At 41.0% G+C, this 24,616-nt stretch overlaps 1 protein-coding gene across 1 annotated transcript in view; it reads right to left on the bottom strand.

Moving 5' to 3' along the window:
• The window catches only part of EXOC4 (exocyst complex component 4), a 754,752-nt gene that overhangs the window by 709,429 nt on the left and 20,707 nt on the right, over positions 1–24,616 (bottom strand). Inside the window, exons 2-3 of the mRNA XM_043589551.1 lie at positions 21,020–21,209; positions 10,355–10,549 (exon numbers count right to left, since the gene is read on the bottom strand). Of these exons, the coding sequence (XP_043445486.1) occupies positions 10,355–10,549; positions 21,020–21,209 (385 nt within the window). The remainder of the gene's footprint in view (positions 1–10,354; positions 10,550–21,019; positions 21,210–24,616) is intronic.

Below are 24,616 nucleotides of genomic sequence, written 5' to 3'. Positions count from 1 at the left end.
AGATCTAAGATATTCCATAAGCCCAAGTCTAAAAGAATGACAGGACCTGAGAAATGAAATATTGAGTTTTCTATTACAAGAGACATTTAAAGGCTGTCAGGACTGAAGTCCTACCCCAATTTCACAGATTAAGGAAAAAAAAGGGGGGGGGGCCTAAGGCCCAGGAATGTATTTTTCTTAACCTTTATTTTTAATTCCCAATTATAAAAATACATGATCAAGAAAACTCAAAAAAACACAAAATCCCAAAGGAAAAAGATGGTCCACATTCTCACTACTCAGGTAAAATATGTTTTAATCTGATTCCTTCCAAATGATTTCCATACAAAGTTTTGAAAAAGTATTATTTTTAAATAGGCTTTTTCCATTTGGCAATACATTGGGAACATCTGCCCATTACCAAATATATTTTTAGCATTCATACTACTCCATAAAATGAATATTCCCCAAATGATTTAAACCACTTCCCCATACAAAGTAGTTGCTATATTCTTTTACTTTCACAAATCTTTCTGTGATAATTATCCTTGTATAGATTTTTTATCACATAATTAAAATGCTTAACTCAACATTCTAGAAGTAGAATTCCAAGTCCAAAGTAATGCACATATTTAGGGCTTCTAATACATAATGCCAAATTTGGAGCCTTATTTGTTCTAAATCAACTTACAACAGATCAGTTCATAATTACTTTCCTGATGAAATTAAACATACCTAACCCCTTAAGTGAAAGTTAAAATGTCAATTGCTTATGGGCAAGATTGTGTGTGTGCACGCACGCGCGCGCGCGCGCACACACACACACACACACACACACACAATGGGGAGCCTGGGTGGCTCAGATGGTTAAGCGTCTGACTCTTGGTTTCAACTCAGGTTATGATCTCAAAGTTTTTGAGTTCGAGCCCCACATCAGGCTCTGCACTGACAGCACAAAGCCTGCTTGGGATTCTCTGTCTCCCTCTCTGCCCCTCCCCTGCTCAGTCTGTCTGTCTGTCTGTCTCTCTCTCTCAAAATAAATAAACTTAAAAAAAAAAATCCTTCTTTGTGCCTAGTCTAATGGTCCCTCCAATTCTCAGTTCCCATCAGTGCTCCATAAAGACAGCACTAAATCCTAGGTTCCTACTCCAAAATACAAGGGAAGAGACCACTAGGAAAGACATCCTCATTTGACAAGGGTCCCAAAGCCACTTACTTCTGTCATCTTATTTTTTATTCTGGGACAAGAACAAGTTACAGAACAATTATCTTAGGAGTTGGCAAAGGAGGTCTCTGAGAGTCCCGTCAGGCTCACACTTCAATCAAGACAAATTCCCAATCCATTAGAAATGCCCAGCACTTACATAGTTCTTTACTAACATCAACTGTTAAAATCCCACAAAGGAATGTGAGAGAAAGAGCTAGGAACAACAAGTAATTAGTACTGGGATAAATCACAGAGAAAACGTACTTCAACAAGCTCCTATCTGGTCAAGCCAAGCAAAAGCTACTGATCCACCCTCCCCAGTCATCGTCAAGTTGAGACAGAGGGCTCCCATCAACATGCGTGGTCACCTGCAGCTACTTATACATATATAGGGTCCCCATCTGGCCACACAATGACCCAACAGAAACCTGTTTGAGGAAGTCCATATGTGAGGCTGAAACCTGGAATATGACAGAGGAGGTCAGCAAAGGCCTCGTGTATTATTCCTGCCTTAGTTTATTCCTCATACGGGGTGAAAGTATATAAAAGGGCATGTGCACACAGGTGATCTGATTAATGCATTAGTGATGATAGCACCAGGAGAGAGAGAAAGGCTTCTCAGTATAAACAAGTCCCAGATGATAGATGACCGCTTTTCTCTTACCTGGCACTTTGTCATAGTGATGATGACGCTACTTACACCTTCTTAAATTTGTCGATTGCCTTATATTTTACAAAGCACTGTAACCTTACCAAATTTCACTTTTATTCTCACAGCCTGTCTACAATCTAGATAGGGTATTTGTAGATCCACTCCAGAGAAGAGAATACTACATAACAGAGAGAGTGATTTGTCTAAGCTCGCAGAACTAGGGAGTTGTTGAGTCAGGACTGGAATTAAGAACGTCTGGCTTCCAAACCCATTCTGTTTGCACTACACCACGATGTACCTAGCCACCACTCATCAGTAAGTAAGTCTGTGCCCCAATTTCAACCCATGAAATCCCAGTGCAATTCCAATAAGAAACCCTAGGAAGAAAGCAGGAGGCAGAGCACCAAGAAGGCATCCCTGAAGAGTTCAAGTCCACCCAAACCTGGAGGGCGTGTAATTTAACCACTCAACACCATTCCTACTGACCAAATAATCAGGCTATAAAATCAGAGTAAGGGCCAAATACTTGTCAGCCCTACCCAAAACCTGCAACAGAGGATGGCAACAAAGCAACTCCACACTACAGTATTTCTACAAAAATGTACCAATCACTGTGCAAAGTCTGTCTTGTGCAAATACAGTAAAACCTTGGTTTGTGAGCACAATTCCTTCTGGAAACATGCTTATAATCCAAAGCACTTTTATATCAAAGCGGATTTCAAGAACCACTGGCTCAGTTGTGATCATGTGACATTCAGCATCACGTACGACTCATACTGCAAGACATCACTCCTTGATCAAGTTAACATTTATTAGAAATGTTTGCTCATCTTGCAGTACACTCACAGAACAAGTAACTCACAGTCCAAGGTTTTACTCGTACTTGGTTTCTAACCCCTCAAAACTGGTATCAAAAGACATCAGAGACAACTAGTTTTACTCTCTTAAGTGGCATAGGGTATACCCTAGATCTACAGTTCCACATTTATCTGTACAATGGAATCACCTGAAGAATGTCAAATTACTGAAGGTAGGGTACCACCATCAGAGACTTCAATGTCATCAGTGTAGGGTGTGACCTGGGCTTTAGATTTCTTCAAGAAGGTCCCTAATGTGCAGAGTTTGGGAATCACTGCCCTACAGCCAAGCGAGTCAACTGAAAACTGCTGAACCTTATGAGGTTTAGTGTAATATAACAAAATTTCTATTTGCTTTAAAATAAAAGAGGCAAAGAAAAGCAGATAAAAGAACAAAGTAAAAGGGAAGGAAAGCTAATACAATAACCGGGTGCTTTTCAAACAGTGTGCTACCCTAGCCTTCAAAAACAAATATAAAGAAAAAAGGGCATTGGACACAAACACAAATAATTGTTTACAAGCCCTGTGCTTTTACTCTCCAGGAAAAAAATAAAGCTGCCACATTAGGCCTACTCATTTAATTTTAGACAACTACCAAGATTTCTTGTTTAATACCTTTATTTTCAGCTCTTCCTAAACCTTTCTGAAAAGATCAGATGTAGGCGTTTGAAGGACTGAAGGGGTCCCAATGCAGCTAGAAGCAGCTCTAGCTGACCACCTTATTTATAGAGCAAACCATACTACCCTACCTCCATCCCCAATTTTCCTGATGACCAATTTCTTGTTATGCTCATCATGATATGAGACTCTTTATTTGTTCACTGTCTCTCCCTATTAGCATGTAAGCTCCTTCAAGGTTAAGGGCACACATTCAGATATATTTCCCAGCAACCGGAAGTCATTGACAATGGCATCATACCATTCTTTGTAAGTCTACCAAAACATGTGCCCGATTCTTTCCTGTTATTAGTACAGAATATTGGCAATGGTCTTTCAAATCAATATTCTACACTAGAAATAGATGGGCTTAATGGTGGCTATTTCATTATTGATCATGGATATATTTTTTAACGTGTAGAAAAATCTATATGGAATATTGAAACATTTTTGCAGTCACTTACCACTTTCAGGTTAAGTCCAATAAGTTCACTAGAACGTTCCAGCTCTCGATATTTATAGAGTTTTCACCTCAATACCATTCCCACAGTCATAATGAGAAAAAACAGTCCTGGGAGATCTTAGAAACTCTCAGATCAGATGAAAGGGATGTACACTTTGCCCCCTTTTTCTTTCTTGTGCATTAATCATTTGATAGTAGATGCATGATCACCCCTTCCCTGCCCATAATATGAGAAAAGAAGAATTTGTCTATTTGCTAATGACACAGTTCTAATGGCAGCATAAAGAACAAGCTCGCTGGTCCACTGGTCCTGCCATCTAAGCACTGACAGAAAAAAATAGCTTAACATCAACTTCTTTATAACACTACAATCAACATTATTGATAAGTACCCTCCAATAGTGAACTGGCTTATATCTACTTACAATACTAGCAGAAAAACACACTTAGTTACCTAAGAGTCGATTTTGCAACAAACTGATCCTAGATAGTTTACTGACAAATTGCATTGCTATGAACATATCGTTGAAGTAAGCCAAAAAGGCGATTGACACAGAATCTGAAATTTGCCCATGTCAAATCCCAAATATATGGGAAAGAACTTTGGGGTCCTGATCATCCTTCCTTCTGTGCATGTGTTAGATCAGACTAGCCTTGTTTTCAGAGAAAAATCTTTTTTTTTTAAGATTTTATTTTTAAGTAATCTTTACACCCAACGTGGGGCTTGAACTCACAACCCTGACATCAAGCTCCACCAACTGAGCCAGCCAGGCACCCGTTTTCAGAGAAAAATCTTATCTAGGCCTGCAGGAACTCCTTGGACTACATAAAATGTGGGGTAGTCTTTCATTTAGATAGATGTCCATTTAAGGGAAGAAGGAATCCATAATGCCTAACCTAGCCAGCCCTACTCCAACTCTTAACAGTTCAGAACAAGTCCACTTCCGAACACTTTGCGAACTTCTCACGTGGGAGCAATCACCATTATCCTTCTTACAGTATCCATTAAAGTAATCAATTCACTATAAATAACATTTCTAAGCACTTACTGTGTATACTGCGTGTACTTTATATAAATAGCTTAGTATCTCATTTAATCCCTTCACAAATCCTTGGGAGTAGATGTAATTCTCAACTCCCAACTTTCGGCAAAGTCAAATAATTAGCCCCAAGTGATCCAGCTAGTAAAAGTCAAAGCCAGGACCCAAACACAGGTCCATCTGACCCACACTAACATTCACAACCTCGATTGTTATACAACTAATGCAAAGGCTCTTGTAAGCTGAAACCATAGGAGCTTAGAAAACCATGAGATTAAATTGCTGCCTTACTCCCTTTATGCCCGATGTGGCCACATTTTCAGTGTAAGTGATATAATTCCACCATACTATTCTCTCAAAGCACGTGGGATTCTCTGGGAGGAAGGCAACTACATATATCTAAGTAGTTATTATAATAATCCTTATCTTAGTACACAGCTATGATTTTTTTTTAAAAATATAAATAGAAAAACAAGAGACATTCAAAATCTCTACAATCTCAGGAAGACTTAGAAATGAAAAAAATGTAGTCCCAGGCCTTGTGACGGTCAGCTCAAGTGGTTCAAAACTACTCACACTGGCATAGTTTCCACTGATTGAATGCAATTATGAGTCGACTTCTATGGGTTGATGAATCAGAACTTGGGTAAGTGGTTTTCAAAGCTCATCTGTGCAGTTTTCGTGTGATGCAGACTTCCACATAAATTTTCCTTTAAAAAAGTTCATAAAAATATTAACTATCATCAAATACCTTCCTGGTTAGCTCATGCCACTGGGAAGAAGCTGCTGTTCTTATATTAATAATTCTTCCCGGAATTAATCAGTCATTGTACATTAGAACCAGCAGCTGGAGTGTTCTGAGTGATAATGAAACCTGTAACAAGGCATCTTCAGCCGTCTTTTCAAGACAATAAGGGAATTAAAATTTCAATTTAAATGCAGAGGTTTGAAACACGCTTCACTGGCAAAATTACTTCAATTAATGTGAGTGGAATACAAAGGACAGACTGCAGAAATGTGATGCAGCAACCAGAAATTATGTCATTAATGTGCTTGCATCAACCCAGCACAATGACTGCAGAGGTCTAATTTAAACCATACATATCGCAAAGCTACAGGCTACAATATTAATCAAGTCTCTGATTTCAATGTGACGGATACAGGCTTCTTGTTGGACCACTTTTAGCCTTTCATGAGCTAACAGCAGCTGTTTACCTTGAAGAAGGAAACAAAAGGCCATGCCTATTTGCAGACAGTCCCTGTCATGACAATTTAATTATTTTATGCGATGCTCAGGTTATCATATCAAAAGAAGAAATAAATATCCCATCTAGAGGCCAAGTCTCTAGCTATCAGACCAGTGTGATAGTGAAGTAGGAATCGCAGGAGCTGACAAGGGCCATGGGTCACCACTGATTTATTTACTCTGGATTTATGAACCTGAGTAGGGATTACACTCCTGGGTGTCCGCACCTGCCTTACAACGGAAATGCAAAATCTTTCGATAAACAGATCCAAGGAAATCAGAGAGTTTTGAAAGACTTGATTTTTTGTCTTCACTTTCCTATGACGTCTTTTAGCAAGCATGTTTCATTTTGACCCTCGAGATGCCTTAAGTAGATTTTACTTCTAATAGTACATAGCCACAGGGAAAGGAAATGTGAATATTTTTTCACATCAAGTCCAATGAAAGAGCAATTATAGCCCTGACTATTCACTCATATACAAAAGGCCAAATTGAAGGAAATTTCCAACCTTTTAAGCACACCTTTAATCCTACCTTCACGAAATCTTCATTGTACATTAGGATGCTCCAGCTCCTCAGATCATACAAAGCAACTACCTCGTCGGAAAAATGGAGAGCACATCAGAAACCCATCTCTCATAGGGTCACTATAAGAATTAAATGCGTTAACAAATGTGCTTCTTAAATGTAATGACATAGTGAATACTCAGTACGTATTGGCTGCTAGTGTAATTATTGTTTTTTGTTGTTCACTCAAATATTGCTAAAGGGAAAGGCTGGAAACTGGAAGACTTTGTCATTAAGACAAACACCAAACCCAAAGAAAAAATCAGACCAGAGCCCCTAGAGAGGAAACACCTCTTTCCTCTATTAAAGTCTTTCACATGGTTACCCATCTGGCTAATGATCTGTGAACCCTGACTATATGAGGCCCACGGTGCTCAGCACAAGGCAGACAAAAATAAATAAGATATAGCCCTTGCCCTCAATGACCTACCATACAAACAAAAGCAACTGTATTACAAGGAAGTACATGCAGCTTATGGAAACAAACAAACAAACAAAAAAAGGCATCTACTCAGGTCAAGTATTCTCAACCACGATAAAAACAAATGCCTAATTTTTTGGAAAAAGCACCTAATCACCTGGGACATTCAGAGAGCTAAAGAAATCTGAGCTAAGCCCTAAATAAATAAATAAATAAATAAATAAATAAATCATTTTCCAGGCAGACAGGACTGGGATTAGGTTCAGGGACATATGATCAATTAAACATCTATCACATCCCTTCATCACTAACAAATAACTAAAAATTGTTATTAATAAAGCGCCACTGTTTTAAAAAATATGATAGCCAGCAATAAGATATATTTAATACCTCTAAGGAACATATTACTAAGCATTATTATATAGAGCATAAATGAAGATCTCAATAAATGAGGTCTATCCTGTTCACTGAAAGACTCGGTAATATGAAGATGAAATTCTTACAATGAATCAGTCTCATGACGCTTCTTGCGGAATGTGACAAGCTGATACTAAAATTCATACTGAAGAGTAAAGGGCCACGAATAGAACAGACAGTTCTGTCTGTTCTGAGAAGCAAGGTGAGGGAACATCTCCACCTGCTATCAAGCTATATCATAAAATAACGGTAATTAAAACAGCATGGTTTCAGTGCAGATATAGACAAGACCAATTAATAAAAATGAAGAGCTCAGAAACAGACCCATGCATACGTGAAAACTTGGTAAGTGACCAAGATGGCATTAGAAGTCAGTAGGAAATAAATTTAGCAAATGGTCTGAGCTAAGTGGCTTTTTACATAGAAAATAAAATTAGATCCTGAGTTTATACCATATACGGAAATAGAGTCCAAATGAATTAAAGAAGACATAGTAGATTCTCTAGAGGACACTGGGATAGAAAAAAATTTTTCTTAAAAATCAGATAAAGGAAAAAAGAAAGAAATCTTACCACATTAAATTTCAAAACTTCTTTGTAACAAAGGGCTTCATAAAGCAAAAATATATACCACTAACTAGGAGAAGATATTTCAAATACCTCTGACAAAATATTAGTGTCCATTATATATAAACAATGACAAACAGGGAAAAAAAGGAACTTCTGGGCAACACAGCTCATATACTCACCCCTTTCTGGAGGTAAATGCTCCTCCTTCCCACCCCACTCCTCCCAACCACATGATTTTAGTTAGAACTGACAATCATAGTATTCAAGCTGGCCCAATCTGGACCCTATCCATGTTTTCTTTGGGGGGGGGGGGGGAGGAGGGGTTAAGTTTATTTATTTATTTTTGAGAGAAAGAGAGTACACAAGAGGGGGAGGAGCAGAGAGAGAGAGGGAGACAGAGAATCCGAAGCAGGCTCCAGGCACCGAGCTGTCAGCAAAGAGCCCAACATGGGGCTCGAACCCATGAACCGTGAGATCATGACCTGAGCTAAAGTCGGATGCTTAACTGACCGAGCCACCCAGGCATCCCTATCCCTGCACGTTTTAATTAAAAGAAATTTTTCTCTGCAAAGCTGGAAAGACGTTGGCCACAGCCCACACCCTTTCTCCTCCCCAAAACACCCAAACCCCACCCACTTGTGAAAGCAACAGTCTGAAAGAGGACACTGAAGACAACAGGCAGAGAGAACACACAGGTGACATTCCACATCTCCTCCTGTCCTTTTAGCTGACTGGTTACAGGAACTGCTTACTGTTTACTCCTATCATACACCAAGTTTCAATATATGACAGAATATCACAGCGTATCTCACATCTTAGTGACCGAATTCCCTTAAAAGGTTCTCATGAAGGACTTACAGCGTAATTCTTTTTGAAAATCTAAATTGGAACCATTTGGAAGATTTATCCTGCTTCTCCCACCAAGTCGTCTCAGTGTTTTTTTCAGTGTTACAGCCAATCTAACTCAGTGAAATCACCTACTGTGGAAAAGAGGAACCAAATGCAGTCACCTGCTATGGAGGGCTTCTGTAGTCCCCAAACAGCTCGAGAAACATGGCAGGTGGGGTGGTCATGTGGAAAGCGGCGGGGGGGTGGGGGTGGGGGGTAGATAGAGCAGCCCTCTAAGAGCCACCAGCCCTGGGAAAGTTAGGATTGTTAGGAAATAAGATGTGTGTTATTTTTTATTCATCTTCTTGACACTCAGCACGTGCACCACCAGTAACAACATTCTCTGAATTTTCATTTCTAATTCAAAAAGTAACAGAATGGGAGCGTCCAGCTGGCTCAGTCAGTAGAGCATGTGACTCTTGACCTCCGGGTTGGGGGTTTGAGCCCCATGCTGGGTGTAGAGCTTACTTTAAAAAAAAAATACAAAAAAAGTAACAGAATGACTCAGAGGCTAAAGGCTAGTCTGTGGAGTATGCTTGCTTGACAAAGTCGCTTCCAGAATTATTGCTCCAAAATTATTTTCTTGCTCTTCAGTTGAAAGGAAAAAACAAAGCCCTCACATAACAATCCCTTCAAAGAATTTGTGGAACGTGAAGTCCGTAAATATCCTTAAGTTGTCTCTCACACAGATTTCATTCTTTAAAATGGGATTCATGGGGCGCCTGGGTGGCTCAGTCGGTTAAGCATCTGACTTCGGCTCAGGTCATGATCTCATGGTTTGTGGGTTCTAGCCCCGCGTCAGGCTCTGTGCTGACAGCTCAGAGCCTGGAGCCGGCTTCGGATTCTATGTCTCTCTCTCTCTCTCTCTCTCTCTCTCTCTCTGTCTCTCTGCCCCTCCCCTGCTCTCTCAAAAATGAATAAACATGAAAATAAATAAATAAATACATAAAATGGGATTCATTAGGGGTGCCTGTCTGGCTCAGTTGGTAGAGCATGCAACTCGTGATCTTGGGGTTGTGAGTTAAAGTCCCACATTGGACATGGAGCATACTTTAAAAAAGTAAGTAAATAAAAAATAAAATAAAATAGGATTCATTAGCCACCTTCCTCTGAAATTCAAACACCTTCATTACCATGCCAACGTGATCTAGGTACCAGTTTCTTACCATTACGCACCTTGCCATTGTTCCAAAGGCAGATAACGCATAAATAATTGCCTACCACTTCAAACACTGAAATTAGGAAGACAACCAGTCAGGCTTCACCTACAAGGGCTTGTGAATCCCAAGAGGTGGTCTGTAATGTGCTACGTGAAAGACAGCATTCAGAGAACAAGAGCAAGGGCTTTCCTATCTTAGCAGAAATGACCGTTCGCACAGGTAGCTCTCTCACCAGCATGTCGGTGGCACTGAGATAGTGCTTGCTGGCCATGCACTGTTCCAGCTTTTGAGGCACTTGCTTGATATTCTCAATTTCATCCAGCAGGTTCAGGACATGCTTGTGTTCAATTCCTTCAATCCACAATTTCCGGAGCTCATCCCGTTTACAGTGCAACAGCATCTTGCAAGAAAGCAGATTCTCTTTCACCTACAATAAACAGATTCAACCTTGGGTCAGTCCAGAGTCTTGCCATCCTAAACCTATAATCTGGTTAGTAGTTTTCACTATCAGTGTCACTAGAAGCAACAGTTCCCAATTCCCCCTCCCACTAGTTCCCCGTGGTTGGCTGGCTTGCAAAATTCTAATCCTGGTTCTGACACTGACTCGCATGGATGGGGGTCTCCACCTCTGTGTGTATCTGCTCTCCTGTAAAATGAGAAAACTACTCCTAACCTACCTTTGAGTGAATCTGGAAGAAGCTACTTAGGATATACAGCACTCTGAAGACATGAAGAACCCACGGATGTTAAACTATCTAAAAGGAATGACTGATCGAGTCCATGCTCTTATTCCTTCCCAATTCTTCTCTGCATGTTTTTTAGTCAGCAGACAGCTCACTTGGACCATCCTAGATCTACAACTTCAGCTGAAGCTTACAGCCAATGAACTGTGCATTCATCTCAACTAACACGAAAATAAGCCCACTTTCCAGAAAAGAGGAGACATGTCCAGAGACAATCTCAAAATAAAAGCACTAGGACATACCAAGGATTTTTAGATATTAAATAAGACAATCTCAAACATTCTCATGGATCTAGCTTAGTGACCAGTATGGCACAGCTCGACAGAACAGGAGGAGAAGGAGCAGGAGGTAATCACGATGTACACGATGAGCACATTTTCATGTTCATAATTAAGGCTTTTCAATTTTTACAACATGAAATAAAAAGAATCAGGACCTTTCACAATTCACAGAACTACTCTCATGTACTTTTGACAGTCCTCACATGTATTTTTAAATTCGAATTCAGTATTTAATTTGGTTTTTGTTTTAGGTAAAATTTATGAATACATGTCAGTTATACCATTTGATGAATTTTAGCAAATGTAAGACACCTGTATAATCCAAACCATCATATATAAGACATTTCCATCAGCCCAGAAAGACTACCACGTTTCTGACCATTGAAAATTTGTCTTCTACAAGATCTGGGGTGGTGGTGCACACACTCATGAACACTATGCTTCTGGTGATTATAAAACTAAATTTTAACATTTTCCGACAAACAAGGAAAATATAAAGATGGAATGCTAAGATCAGAATGTTTCTTGAGAAACATTTCCCTGCTGAGAAAGCATCTACTCGATCCCAATAACTTAAGGACAATACACCTGTCATACTTTTATGAAACTCTCCAATGTAAAAAGAACCCTAACTAAAGAGATTCTGTAATCTCTCCTGATAAGCACAGTGGAATGATTATTCGCTTTGGAAGGAGTCATGGACCCTTTTGAAAAACTACCAAAGACAGTGCTAATTACCTCCACTCCTTCCTTCCCCTTTCTGCAGTCCCTAAGTGATTTTTTTTTTTTTTTTTTTTTTTTTTTGCTAATCATAAAGCATCTAGAAAAGAGAACAGAGACGGGGGAATGGTATATAAGAGATGGTAACAAAACTTTTCTTTTTTTTTTTTTTTTTTTAAATTTTTTTTTTTCAACGTTTATTTATTTTTGGGACAGAGAGATACAGAGCATGAACGGGGGAGGGGCAGAGAGAGAGGGAGACACAGAATCAGAAACAGGCTCCAGGCTCCGAGCCATCAGCCCAGAGCCCGACGCGGGGCTCGAACTCACGGACCGCGAGATCGTGACCTGGCTGAAGTCGGACGCTTAACCGACTGCGCCACCCAGGCGCCCCCAAAACTTTTCAAGTTGGCAGGAAGATGGAACATGGGTAATTTAGCAGAGCAGAGTGATCTGAAAGTCTTAGTATGGAGACGGGTTTGCTACCACTGACAAGGAGGTGCCGAGGACACGGAAAGCTGGAGCCCAGGGCCAACACCTTCCATAGGGAGTATTTTGAGCCCTGGACCTTCATCAATCCACACAGATGGGTAATTCCCTCCCCCCAAACTTATGATCTGAAGAAACTCAATCAGAAAGGATCCAGGCCAGACATCACTAAGGGGAAGGTGTGAGGCACCAGACTGCAAACACAAGAATGATATTAAAGTGGGCCTATGGAACAGTAAAATCCTCAGTCTGCTCTGGACACCCAGCCTCCTGCTAGGGTTGCCTCTAAATACACTCAGCCTGAATTTTAGCTCCATCACAGGAAACTTATGGCCTTCCCTGGGAAAGATGACAAGGCGAAAAGACCCAGAGTTAGTGACACCTGAAGTTTCACCGAGGAAACTACTGGGTCCCTGCACGATCATCACTAGACAAGGCCCACAACATGCTCTGAGCTTTCCGATCAGCTTTGTACTGACTCCCTCTTTCATTCAAATAGTTAGACAAGGATCACCAGACAGCCAAGGAAAGCTTGGAATACGCAAAGGCAGGCACCAAAACAAACAAACAGAAAAAAGTGCTGGAGGGGACTGGGCGGGGAGGGGTGGGGGACACCAGAAACTATGCAGAACAGAAATTTTTTAAAACTATAATCAATATCTCTTAGGAAAAACAGGAAATATTACATCAATGAAACAAGAATAGGATGCTATAAAAAAACAAAAACTTGAGAATAAAAACAGCTTTGGAAATTAAAATATGGTAGAAAAAAATCCAATATAAAGGTCAGAAGCTATCTTTGAGGAAATCTACAGAGAATAAAACAAAAAACGAAAGGTGGAAGATAAAAGAAATGAGGAGACTGATCCAAGAAGTCCACTATTTGCCAAATAGGAGTTCCAGGGGAGGAAAAATGAGACAAATGGAGTAAAGAAAAATACAATAATAAAAGAAAATGTTCCAGAAGACATGTGTTTTTAGACTGAAAAAGTACACCAAGTGTTCAAGAAAATGGAGTGAAAAAAGAACCACGCCAGGACATGTGATCCTGCCGTGTGAGAACACATGGGATAGAGAGGCGATCTTAAAAGCTTTTGGGGGAAGTGGGGAGGGACAGAATCCATATAAAGCATTATGAATCAGAATGCATCAGACTTTTCTCAACAGCAACACTAAAAGCTACAAGACAAAGGAATGATATAGCTTCAAAATCCCAAGAGAGAATTATTTCCCAGAAAAACTATCAATCAAGTGTGCGGGAAGAATAAAGACATTTTCAGACTTATAAGCTCTCAAAATGATAAACCTTAGATGCACCATAGCTCAGCAAGCTAGTGAAGAACGTGCTGCATCAACACAAGAGAATAACAGAAGACCAGAAACACAGGATCCAGGAAAGGGGAAAACCAATGCAGAAGACAGGCAACAGGAGGATTCAAGCATTAACTGCGAGGAAAACAGCAACAACAAAACCGCACAGGCACAAATAGTATGCTGGATGGCTCAGAGGGAAATAGTCACGTAGCTGTAATAAAATGAGCACCATCTATTTAACCAACAACTGGGATACAACTAGAGAGGGGATGTGGGAAGAAGATGAAGTAGGGCAGGGGAAAGGGTGGGAGGGGGACCTAAATCCTCATCTTCCATAGCCGGAAGCTTATATCCAATGCCTAAAGTAGAAAAACCAAGAATAGTATAAGCATATTACTAAGAGTAAAAGTCAGTGTCTCTGAAGTTTTGGAAGTGGGACTGGGGAAGGATGAGGTAGGGAAGTACTGGTTTTTGTCATCACTTACAGTTTTGACTTTTGAAAATATTAATTGAAGTATGGTTGACATGTACTATTGGTTTCAGGTATATGACACAACGATATGACTATCATATACATTATAAAATGCTCACCATGACGAAGTGTCATTACCATCTATCGCTATACAAAGTCGTTACACTATTACTGACGGTATTCCCCAGGCTCTACTCTTCATCCCTAGGTCTTATTTTGGAACTGTGTATCTCTTAATGCCCTTTATTGGACTTCTTAAACATATTTCTCAAGGCTATTCCCAGATCCTCTTGGCACTCTTGGTCTCTGGGCTAAGAACTCCAACTATTAAATCCATTGTCTTTTAAATCCTTAGTTAAAATCTGTTAGAATTTGATTTCTGATAGTCTACTTTTATCACCTGGGTTCTGTAATTCTCGGATTTTTCTTTGGTGTTTAACAGTTATTATGGAAATTGTTAAAAATAAATTTTATGTCTTGCAACACCCAACTAGGCTCTTGATCAAGAGGGCTCGGGATAAACTTACTTAGTGTCAGTAAAGCTTGGCAAACTCCTTTCTGATTGGGAAAAGGACTGTTAGGGCATTTCACAGCAGGATATATACAATGTAGTCTGCTCACTTCTCATTTTTGCTTACTACATGGAAGAAAATGGGAAAGAAAAGTAGGCTCTGTTTCTGTGTTTAGGGGTGGGGGAGATGGCATCAGGCTGTGTGGAAAATGAACATCACCAAAACTATTCCCTAAACTGAGTTATTAGCCAAAGCTCCAGACATAAGAAGGTACAAGAACTTTTAATATTAAATTGCCCCGAGGCTTCAGCTTTTTGATTAGAAAGTCACAGTTATGAAGAAATGTTATTTTAAAACTTGGGCGGCAGGGGGGTAATACTACTCAGCAATAAAAGAAAAGAAATATGAAGAATCTCAGAAACATTATGCTGAACAAAAGAAGCCAGATACAAAGAAGTACATGCTGAAGTTCTAGAACATGCAAAAATTAATGTAGTGATGGAATTCAAATCAGCAGTTGTTTGGAGCAGGATGTGGAGGGGAGTGGGAAAGAAGTAGAGGAACACAGTCTTTTCACTCCAAAGGAGCAAGGGGGAACTCTCTGGGGTGGGTGGGAACACATCCTAGGACATATACATTTGCCAAAACTCACTGAACTGTCTTCTAAAATGCTGCAGTTTATTGTAGGTAAATTATAGCTCAATAAATGTTTTTATACAGGGAAGAGAAACAGGACTGTATCCATCAATGAATATCATCTAAAATGTGAGAAAGTTACCAAAGTACGTCTAAACTTTTATTTCTCGATGTGGTAGCAGTATTTTAATTCCATTCTATTTTAATTGATCAGGATAATTAAGATTGAAAAATTATCTTCCTGTTTCTTCTTGAAATAAATCCACGGAGTCAAGCTATTCAAATCAAGACATCGAAACCCACGTACAGAAATCCTTCGTCAAACACAAGTTTCCTTTCCTTCCTGAGACTTCTAGTAACTTCACATTTGCTCCTAATCACCTGTTCAGCCACAGCAAGAATTTCAGTTTCAATATACTAGAACTTCCAGCCATTCTAATTAGAGACCATTAGCCAAAGAGAAAATGAGGGTAACAGGCCCCAAGAGGTTACTGTGAATGGGTATGGGAGAGGATACAGAAAGCAGAGAAATAGAGTCATTCGCACCCTTGACTTGGGGAAGATGAAGACAGGAGGAAAACTACCTGGAGCCTCTGAGTAACAGAGATACATGTACGAGAGGCTGATGGATCCAGGCCTTAAGTCATCAAATTCAATGCCTTTCTGATTTTGATCAAGGATAATGGGAGGAGGGACTGCCTTTGAGTGTGCAAACTATCTATAATAAAGCACAACAAATGTGCAAGCACCCCACTGAAACTAGAGACTAGAAATGTTCTACGCAAGGGATGGGAGGTGAAAACTAATGTAACAGTCAACGTCATTCTTAATTCTGAAAGTACAAAACAGACTTTCTCTTCTGTAGTTAAAAATAAATCTACATATAAGCGTGTTCATGGGTATTCTCCTGACCTGTGTCCAACCCATTTTTTTCCACAGCCTTCTAGAAAGTGCCTAGAAAGAAGTGCAGAAACACCACTCACTGTTCTGTTTAAAAGCCTTTTAGAACTGCAGATCACTTTTAAATTACCTTCAAACTTTTATTCCCATGCTTTTGTTGCCTTAGTTTTAGAGGAGGAGGGGCGAGTTTAGCTGCCATTCTAAGGTCTTAAATTCTCTGAGAGGCTCCACAGAACCCCTTCTGAGGGCAATACTTTTCCGTTAAGTTGCAGAGTCTTGACATGGTACACAAATACAGATACAGTTAAACTGAACGGAGAGATGAGCGCATAGTTCTTGTGACCGCATTAACACGCAATACTGCCTAGTACATTTTAAATTATGCTAGTGCATTATTGCCCACCGTTTAGCCCACCTTTCTACCCTTTCTCCCTTTCTCATAGAAGCAGCCGGGATTTTTCCATCATACGTTTGGGCCGTAAACAATTTCCTACCACAACCATGTTGCTCTACTGCGACATTTTCTACATTAAGATTATTCTTTGTTCTTATTCTGCCTCTTAAGGTATAGTTTCATATAAAAGCCACAAAATTATTTTAAATGTTAAGTAATGAATGTTGCACTACTCAATGATTAAGTTCTTAACAACTTCATTTGAATAATCACATATAGTTATTTCCAATTACAGGCAAGAAAAATGAGTTAGCAGTTTCATCTAGTACCAACAGAGCAGCTGAAATTGGGGGGAATCGGGGGCGCCTGGGTGGCGCAGTCGGTTAAGCGTCCGACTTCAGCCAGGTCACAATCTCGCGGTCCGTGAGTTCGAGCCCCGCGTCAGGCTCTGGGCTGATGGCTCGGAGCCTGGAGCCTGTTTCCGATTCTGTGTCTCCCTCTCTCTCTGCCCCTCCCCGGTTCATGCTCTGTCTCTCTCTGTCCCAAAAATAAATAAATGTTGAAAAAAAAAATTAAAAAAAAAAAAAAGAAATTGGGGGGAATCGTAAAGTGTTTGTGCACACCTCACAAGAGAGACAACTATCTGTTTTCCCTGGTCTTCCAGCTCCTGTGATAAACATTAGACAGATACTTAGTATCTTTAAAGGAATCTGATGTCCTCTCGTCTACCTAGTAGAGCATGGAGGAAACACTCAAAGACCAACAATTACATTCAAATTCAAACATTACCCAAGTTCCCAGCTTGTATCCATTCATATCCCTCTATTTTGGTGCCGCTGCTGGAACAGTCATTATTATGAGACACTGGCAGTACCTGTGGCTTCTGAAGTTTTCTAGTACAGTAACATCTCATTCTGACTGATATCAATATGTGTTCAACAGTAATAATAGGGTAGCCTATGTATTTTGATTATCCACATCACTCAACCTGATCAATCATATATATCTCTTGTATGGACATGTAAATTTTTTAATCTAGAAAAACATCCCCAATAGACTTGACTACCTGGGAAGAGAGTCAACCCTGTCTGTCACCTCAATATCCCCAAGGACATAGATCCTCCCAATATAAATCCATATACGAAACTATTAACATAGCGGGAAATGTAAACAGTTCTGTGTTCTCAAGCTTTAAAAGCGTGAACATGAACACCTTCACCTGCCTTGGTCCCCACCAAAATCTACTCTCAGAATAGCTGCCAGCCCTTTTAAAACGTTAGTTATATCATGCCGGTTTTATGTTCAAGAGCTTATTACAGTGGTCTCCCGTCACAAAGAGTTATGAACAAAGTCCTTACAGGCACCAAAACCCCACGTGACCTGACCCACGACACTGTACCTCACCCACCAGCTCTCTCTCTCTCTCTCTCCCTCGCCCTCTCTCTCCAGCACTCTCACCTCTCCCCACCCCATTTTGCTTCAGCCCCACTGGCCTCCTCACTGCTTCCCCCAAACTATCATGTTCTTGCTTCAAGACCTTGCTGCCCCTGCCATGCCTTCTTCCTGAGGCGCTTCTCCTGACTCTCCCTCAGTTTCTGCAGGTGTTGGCTCCAATGTAACCTCAGTGAACTCTGCCCGGCTAGGCCACTGAAGCAGCAAGTCGCTATTCTCCCTTCCTTGCTCTTGGATTCTTAAGTACAGCACTTCTTACCATCTGTTAGACAGCATTTTACTAATTTATAGTGGGGTCTCCCTTGACTAGAATGTAAAGCAGAATGTAAACTCCACAAGGACAGGAATTTGTTTGATTCACTTCTAGACCCCAGAGCGTAGAGCAACGCTCAGCACCAAACAGGCACTTTATACAGAGACCAAATCACTGCTGTTAAATAACACCCACTTTCTTTTTCCTGTCGTCTCCTCCTGTAACGTGTAAGTTCCATGAGGACAGGGACAGGTGTTTTCCACTGGTGTCACCCCAGCAGTTAAAACAGAACCAGGCACACAGCCAGCACTCAACAGGTATTTGTTGAATGAATCCTCATTACTTTTGGCAGAGAGCAGAAAGAAAATTTCAACTCACATCTATACATCCTCAATATCTTGCTGGGTGTGAAATCACGTAGCCCCATGATTATACAATCATCCCCACTTTTACTTTAAAAATACACACACCTACATACACCGAGATTTTACACACAATCCAAAGTAACAATTAAAAACCAAAAATGACAGGGAAAGATTCGGAAGAAAACATCAGTGTTTCCTTGGTGATAAGAAATGGACTTTCACGTTACAAAACTATCGAATTATACGATAGAAACAAATTCGCTTTCATTTTCCCCCCCAACATTTTTCTGCTCTTACTTATCAATTACTAGAGGCTTTTTGGAAAAGAGCGTTAGCCCTTTCTCTTCCTAATACTGAAGCTAATTCATAACAGAATTGTGTGACATTTACTTTGACAACAGTCTGATGTAACAAACACCAAGTTTTCTTTTTATTTTCTTTCGCTCAAAATTCCAACGTACTTAAAAATGGGGATGGTGGACAGACTATGGCCACTAAAGTAAATGTGAAATAATCAAGATGAGACTCTTCAAAACCAGCCAACACTCTCTAGGCAAAGAGGCTATCGACTCCAAGTGAGAGGGGGTCAAGGCAGAAACCACCACAGCGCTTCCCCTGACATTAGGACAAAGTCCTTTCAGCCAAGCAAACTAATCAGAAAACAGAGATACCAAACCTTCACCCTTCCTGGGATTCCCCGGGGCAGAGCCAGGTCAGCACCGCTGAACATTCATTTTCTGACTCCTCTCGAGCTTGGCATATTGGGTCAAAATGGACTACAGTTTACTTTAAACTGATCTACAGCTTTACCTAGTTTCACAGATAAATCCATAGGATGAACTCATCATTTGTAAAGGCTAAGAATTATAGTATTCCTTTTGAAAATTCCCAGTTAATTTGACAAGGTAAAGAGGTCAACAAATTGCTTCAAAATAGGTTAAGAGCTTACCGGTTCTCAACCGGTACTCAGAGAGGCTGAAACTATCAACCACATTCTTAGAAGAATAATTTAGGTCTCTGCTTAGAAAATCATAACATAAGGCCTAGAAGACAGAAAAGAAAATGCGGGAAAAAGCTAGGAGCCTAGATATCCCCGGGCGGGCACAAGGCGGGGAAGATACCACCAGGCGGGCACAGTGCAGGGAACTCCCTGACCGATCAATAGCACAGCCAGAGTGCTGCAAATGGTCTGTGCAGCCCTGTGGCCGCAGAGGTGCTGGAAGGGCAGCTGCAGGCTTTTAAGGAGGGGATCAAGCATGAGGCCCTGCATCTCTCACCCAACACCGAACAAGAGGCAGCTAACATATCGGGGTTCCACAAGAGAGCTCATTTCAAAAAGGGAGGTTACCACTTAAAAGATGTCTGAAAACCAGCAGCAAGGACCTGAAAGGGAGACCAGCGTTTACATCCTAGTCTGCTGAGTGAGGAACAGCCATGCCTGGCAAACAAGCAGTGCTAACTAGTAGCAATTACTGCCATCGGAGTGGTATTAAAAGGAGTGACCCTCGAAACACATGGCCAAAACCGTATGACGACGTGACAGCACCTAAACGTCAGTTCATCCCTCAGGCCAAATATAAAAATACCCTTCATGAGCCCACTTTATCCTTTAGGCAGTAAAGACCTGGTAGCCAGGAACCAAGAGTTTTTCAAGGACCTACTACAAAAGGAAGGAGGTGGGCGGGGAGAGAAAAGGGGGCAAGAAGTAGAAAGACGGGGAGGAAGAAAAAAAGAATGAAAAGAAACTGCTGCAAAATATTAAGAAAATGACAAAATGTAAGTAAGTTAATACATGCTCGTCACTACTGAAGAACGATATTCAAGAATGCCAGTATCCATAAATGCATGTTGAAATAATCTGTAAGTTAGGGTTTCTTCTCAAAATCATACCGAGAATGTACAATCACTGCATAGAAATCACAACCAATTTCAAATGAGGGGACACAGTGAAAGCCGAAATTTCAAAAAATTTTTCGACTGCTACAGCAACACACACACACACACACACACACACACACACACACACAGTGTGGGATAGGACCAGACGCCATACATTTGATACACAGAAATGGGAGCCTCTAATAGCAAGAGGCCCTTCAGTGTCCTCATGTTGAGGCCACCTCCTCCACACCATTTCACACGGCAAGGAGAAGGAGCAGCAGAAGCCGAGGATAAGACATCGGGAAGAGGCAAGCATGGGATGCCCTCTGTGATCCTCCGCAGCCAGGCTTTCAAAGACACTTGCAAAACTCCCGAAAAGCGTCGTTACGCATCACTCACCATGGCCATTCACCACCACCGTGGCACCTCTACAAGCTACTAACGGTAGATGCGGTGCGACAATCACAGGAGGGAAGGAGGCTCACCTGCTTTATTTTATTTCGGGAGTTGGTAATGCGCTCTGTGATGCTCTGGTATGTGCGAATGGCTGTCGTCAACTCTGTGTAGTGCTGCACAATCAACTCATCCAGGTCACGGTCACATTTCTCATAGGCTTCTTCAAGGCGGCCCTTCTCATTTTCTCGGTCTTCAACATCATCACTGGTAGACAGAGTCCTGGTGAAGACAGAGATTATATCAGGCCAAATCAAATTTAAAAGCAAAAAAGGGGGCGCCTGGGTGGCTTACTCTGTTAAGCGTCTGACTCTCGATTTCGGCTCAGGTCATGAAATCGCGGTTCGTGAGTTCAAGCCCCGCCATCGGGCTCCATGCTGTTAGAACAGAGGCTGTTTCGAATCCTCTGTCTCTCTCTCTGCCCCTTCCTGGCTGGCATGCACACACACACACACACACACACACTCTCTCTCTCTCTCTCTCTCTCTCTCTCTCTCTCTCAAAAATCAACGTTTTTTTAAAAAATTCATTTAAAAGCAAAACAGTAAAAGACAAGTTAATATGCTGGCACATTCATCTAACTAACTAGGGAGGAAATGAAAACAAGTTACTAACAGAAAATATGAAACCATTTTCATAGCAAATTTCAGTAGCCCATCTAAGTGGATTTGCTATTTGCCTATCCAAGGAGGCTTTCACTCTTTCCCTGGCATACCAATTTTAATCCATTAAGAGGCAGCATGAACTCTGCAAGAGTCTGGGCGGGTCTTGATCACTTGAGTGAATCCCAGTAATTCCATTCACCTTATCCGTGGCAAATCTGACCAATGAGACAGACCTAAGGGCCTCCAGGAGTTTTCTTGCAAGAGTAATAGGAGGCAGGTCCCTTTTCCCGATTATTACACAATGCTATGATACTCAAATATTTCACACACCTTACAACCATGGAAGGGAAAGCCAAGAGAAATGCCGGCTACTGCTGTGACATCATTGGGCCACCAAAGCAGCCAACTCTACACTGCCTTACCTCAGGGCTTCTTGTTAGGGGAGATAACAAACACCCACTGTTTAAGTCACCCTCAACCTGTCTTTTACAAACAGCTAAAAGTGTACTCACTGATAAAATTACTTATACACTGAAGAACTACATTCCAAATAGCTCATTTAAATGAACTAAATTTGGCACAGAGCCCCCAACAGCCCGGAAATAAAGTCATATCGATTCTAAAGTATGTTACAACAACAATAATATAAGCTACACTAGAAGACAATCCCTACGTTTACTATTCTTCCAACAGCACTAATGAGATTGATATAAATCAACAATAACCAGGGAATGAGATAGATACACTTATTAAAAACCTTTCAATAACTTAGTTTGATATGTGGGCCACAGATCTTTGTTTCTTTTATTATCTTTTTTTGAAAAATTTTTTTTATTTAGTGCTATAATCAGCAACAAAGAAACCCTTTTCTCTTATCTGTTGGCTGTGGTAATTTAGAGTTTCATTAAATTCCCTCAGATTTGTCAGCTTATACATTCAGCATAGCTTATTTCATTTATCTTTAATTTAGGAAGGGGGTAGTTTAGGCTCTCAATGATGGATGCAATCAATTATAAGTCCATCATTAGAACTGCTTTCAGAGATGGTCTGTCAGTGAATCAATCACATATCTACTTCCAGATATTCACAAGCAAAATACTGTACAACAGTTTTTTTCCCCAAATGTCATTTAGAGCAAGAGATCTTAATTCATGAGCCACATAATATATAAAACTTCTTTTCCAATTTACAGAGAGATTCAGCAGGCCAGTCTTTGACATCAATCTCACCTCTAAAAAGAATTGTGTAAATGTGTTAGGGATGCCAAGAGACCAGTTCTAGCAGCAAATGGCGGGGACGGGGGTGAGGGAGGTACAGACAGGACAAGACATATAACGAAGGAAAAGGCAAAGCCTCTAAGGGCTGTGGTGTTCACTCAGGAAAGCCACGCAGTAGGAACCCCAAGACCTGAAGGAAGGCCCGTATCCTGCCAGATCCTGTATCCTCCTCTGTCAACTGGTGATCATATATCAGACCACCATACCTCCAAGGTTACTTTCAGGGAGAAAGTCCCACACAAGTACCTGACTCATAACATGAATCAGAGCGGAGAACCTAGGAGGAATATGGCTTCAAAGATGGAGCTATGAATATCACTTGCAATACGTAGGTACAGGGAGCTAAGCATGTCTTCCTATTGTTTCTATGATACATAACTTTGCTCTTTAAATCTGAAACCTTCCAGGCTGGTAATCTAAAGTAAAGCACAATCAGAAAAGGCCTTCAATTTATCAGCTGTCCCAAAGGGAAGAGTTCCTAGGTATCTACCTCTCATTTCCCCTTATAACAGCATACAGACACGGATTTGTCAAAGTTACCCTGGATCAGTTTGCCGTCTTTACAATGCTTTGATTTCCTCTCCACCACCATTTGTGGAAGGAAACATGCCAAGCATTTCACATTGTTTACATTAACTAGGAGAATTACCATTAAAGAAAATGTCAGGCCCAGAGAGGACACCTTCCCAGGCATCAGCTGTCACTGTAACACATTACCGTCGCGTTAGGAGTTATTTATGAGATGGAAAGGGTTACTAAAATGAAGATTAAAAGTAAATTGGGTCTATAGGGGATTTTAGCTCCTATTTTCATTTTTAAAGAAAATATTTGTATAAGGAAATAGCCTGTGCCAGGTTTGCGCCCCTTTAATACTCATCCTCTTAATGTGAGCCGGGCTGAATGACATTCTGCCTTTCGTCAGCAAGAGAGACCAAAACTAAAGTTTTTTGGTTTTTTTGTTTTGTTTTTTTTTGTTTTTTTAATTAGAAGGGGAAAAGGCACCAAGGTTAATAATAACAATAATAATAGCCTTTAGGAAGGTTTGTTATAGTGGCCAGAAACCAGCAGTGCTGTGCACCTCATAAAACCTATGTTTAACCCTCCTAACGGCCCTTGGGGCGTGGGGGGGAGCCCTCTTGTCATCCTCCCTCTACCTTTTGAATCCTGGCTCCACCATTTACTGCCCATGTGACCTTGGTCGCGGCATCTCATTTTGCTCGCCTACAGAACCTAGACAGTACGGTCACCTTCCTTGGAGGGCTGCTGGTGGGAAGTAAAGGAGATCAAACAAGGCCTGGCAGTCACCAGCACGCAACAAACGGTGGGGACTGTGGCTGGCGATCACTGTCACAGGAACAGCAGTGATGGCAGTAAAGGCAAGAGCAGTGTTCCACGAGGTCATGGAAAGAATATCCTTTGGAGACACAGGTTCGAATTCCATCACCCCCAAAACAGTAGGTCATTCGGCACTGGCCATGAGATTTAACCTCTCTGGCTCACCTTACTCCTCTTTGCCGTCAAGCACTGTGGACAGTCTGAGATTTTATCCTACCCACAAGCTAACGAGTGAGCTAGCCAGAGTTTCATGGATGCTGCTAGAAGACACAAAACTCGTGGGTCAGAAGCAAAGGGCTTTGTCATTCACAGCACAGCAAGAAGCAAGGGCACCAGCATATCTGCAGCAGCCCCCCCACCACCAGGCCCCTAGTCCCAAGATGGTTAGGCAATTGGACCCAAATGCGTGCCT

Source organism: Prionailurus bengalensis, chromosome A2 (genome assembly GCF_016509475.1).
Source record: "Prionailurus bengalensis isolate Pbe53 chromosome A2, Fcat_Pben_1.1_paternal_pri, whole genome shotgun sequence".
In the NCBI taxonomy this organism is placed as follows: Eukaryota; Metazoa; Chordata; class Mammalia; order Carnivora; family Felidae; genus Prionailurus; species Prionailurus bengalensis.
Note: the sequence above shows the minus strand (reverse complement) of the source record. Positions and strands in the feature narration are given on the sequence as shown.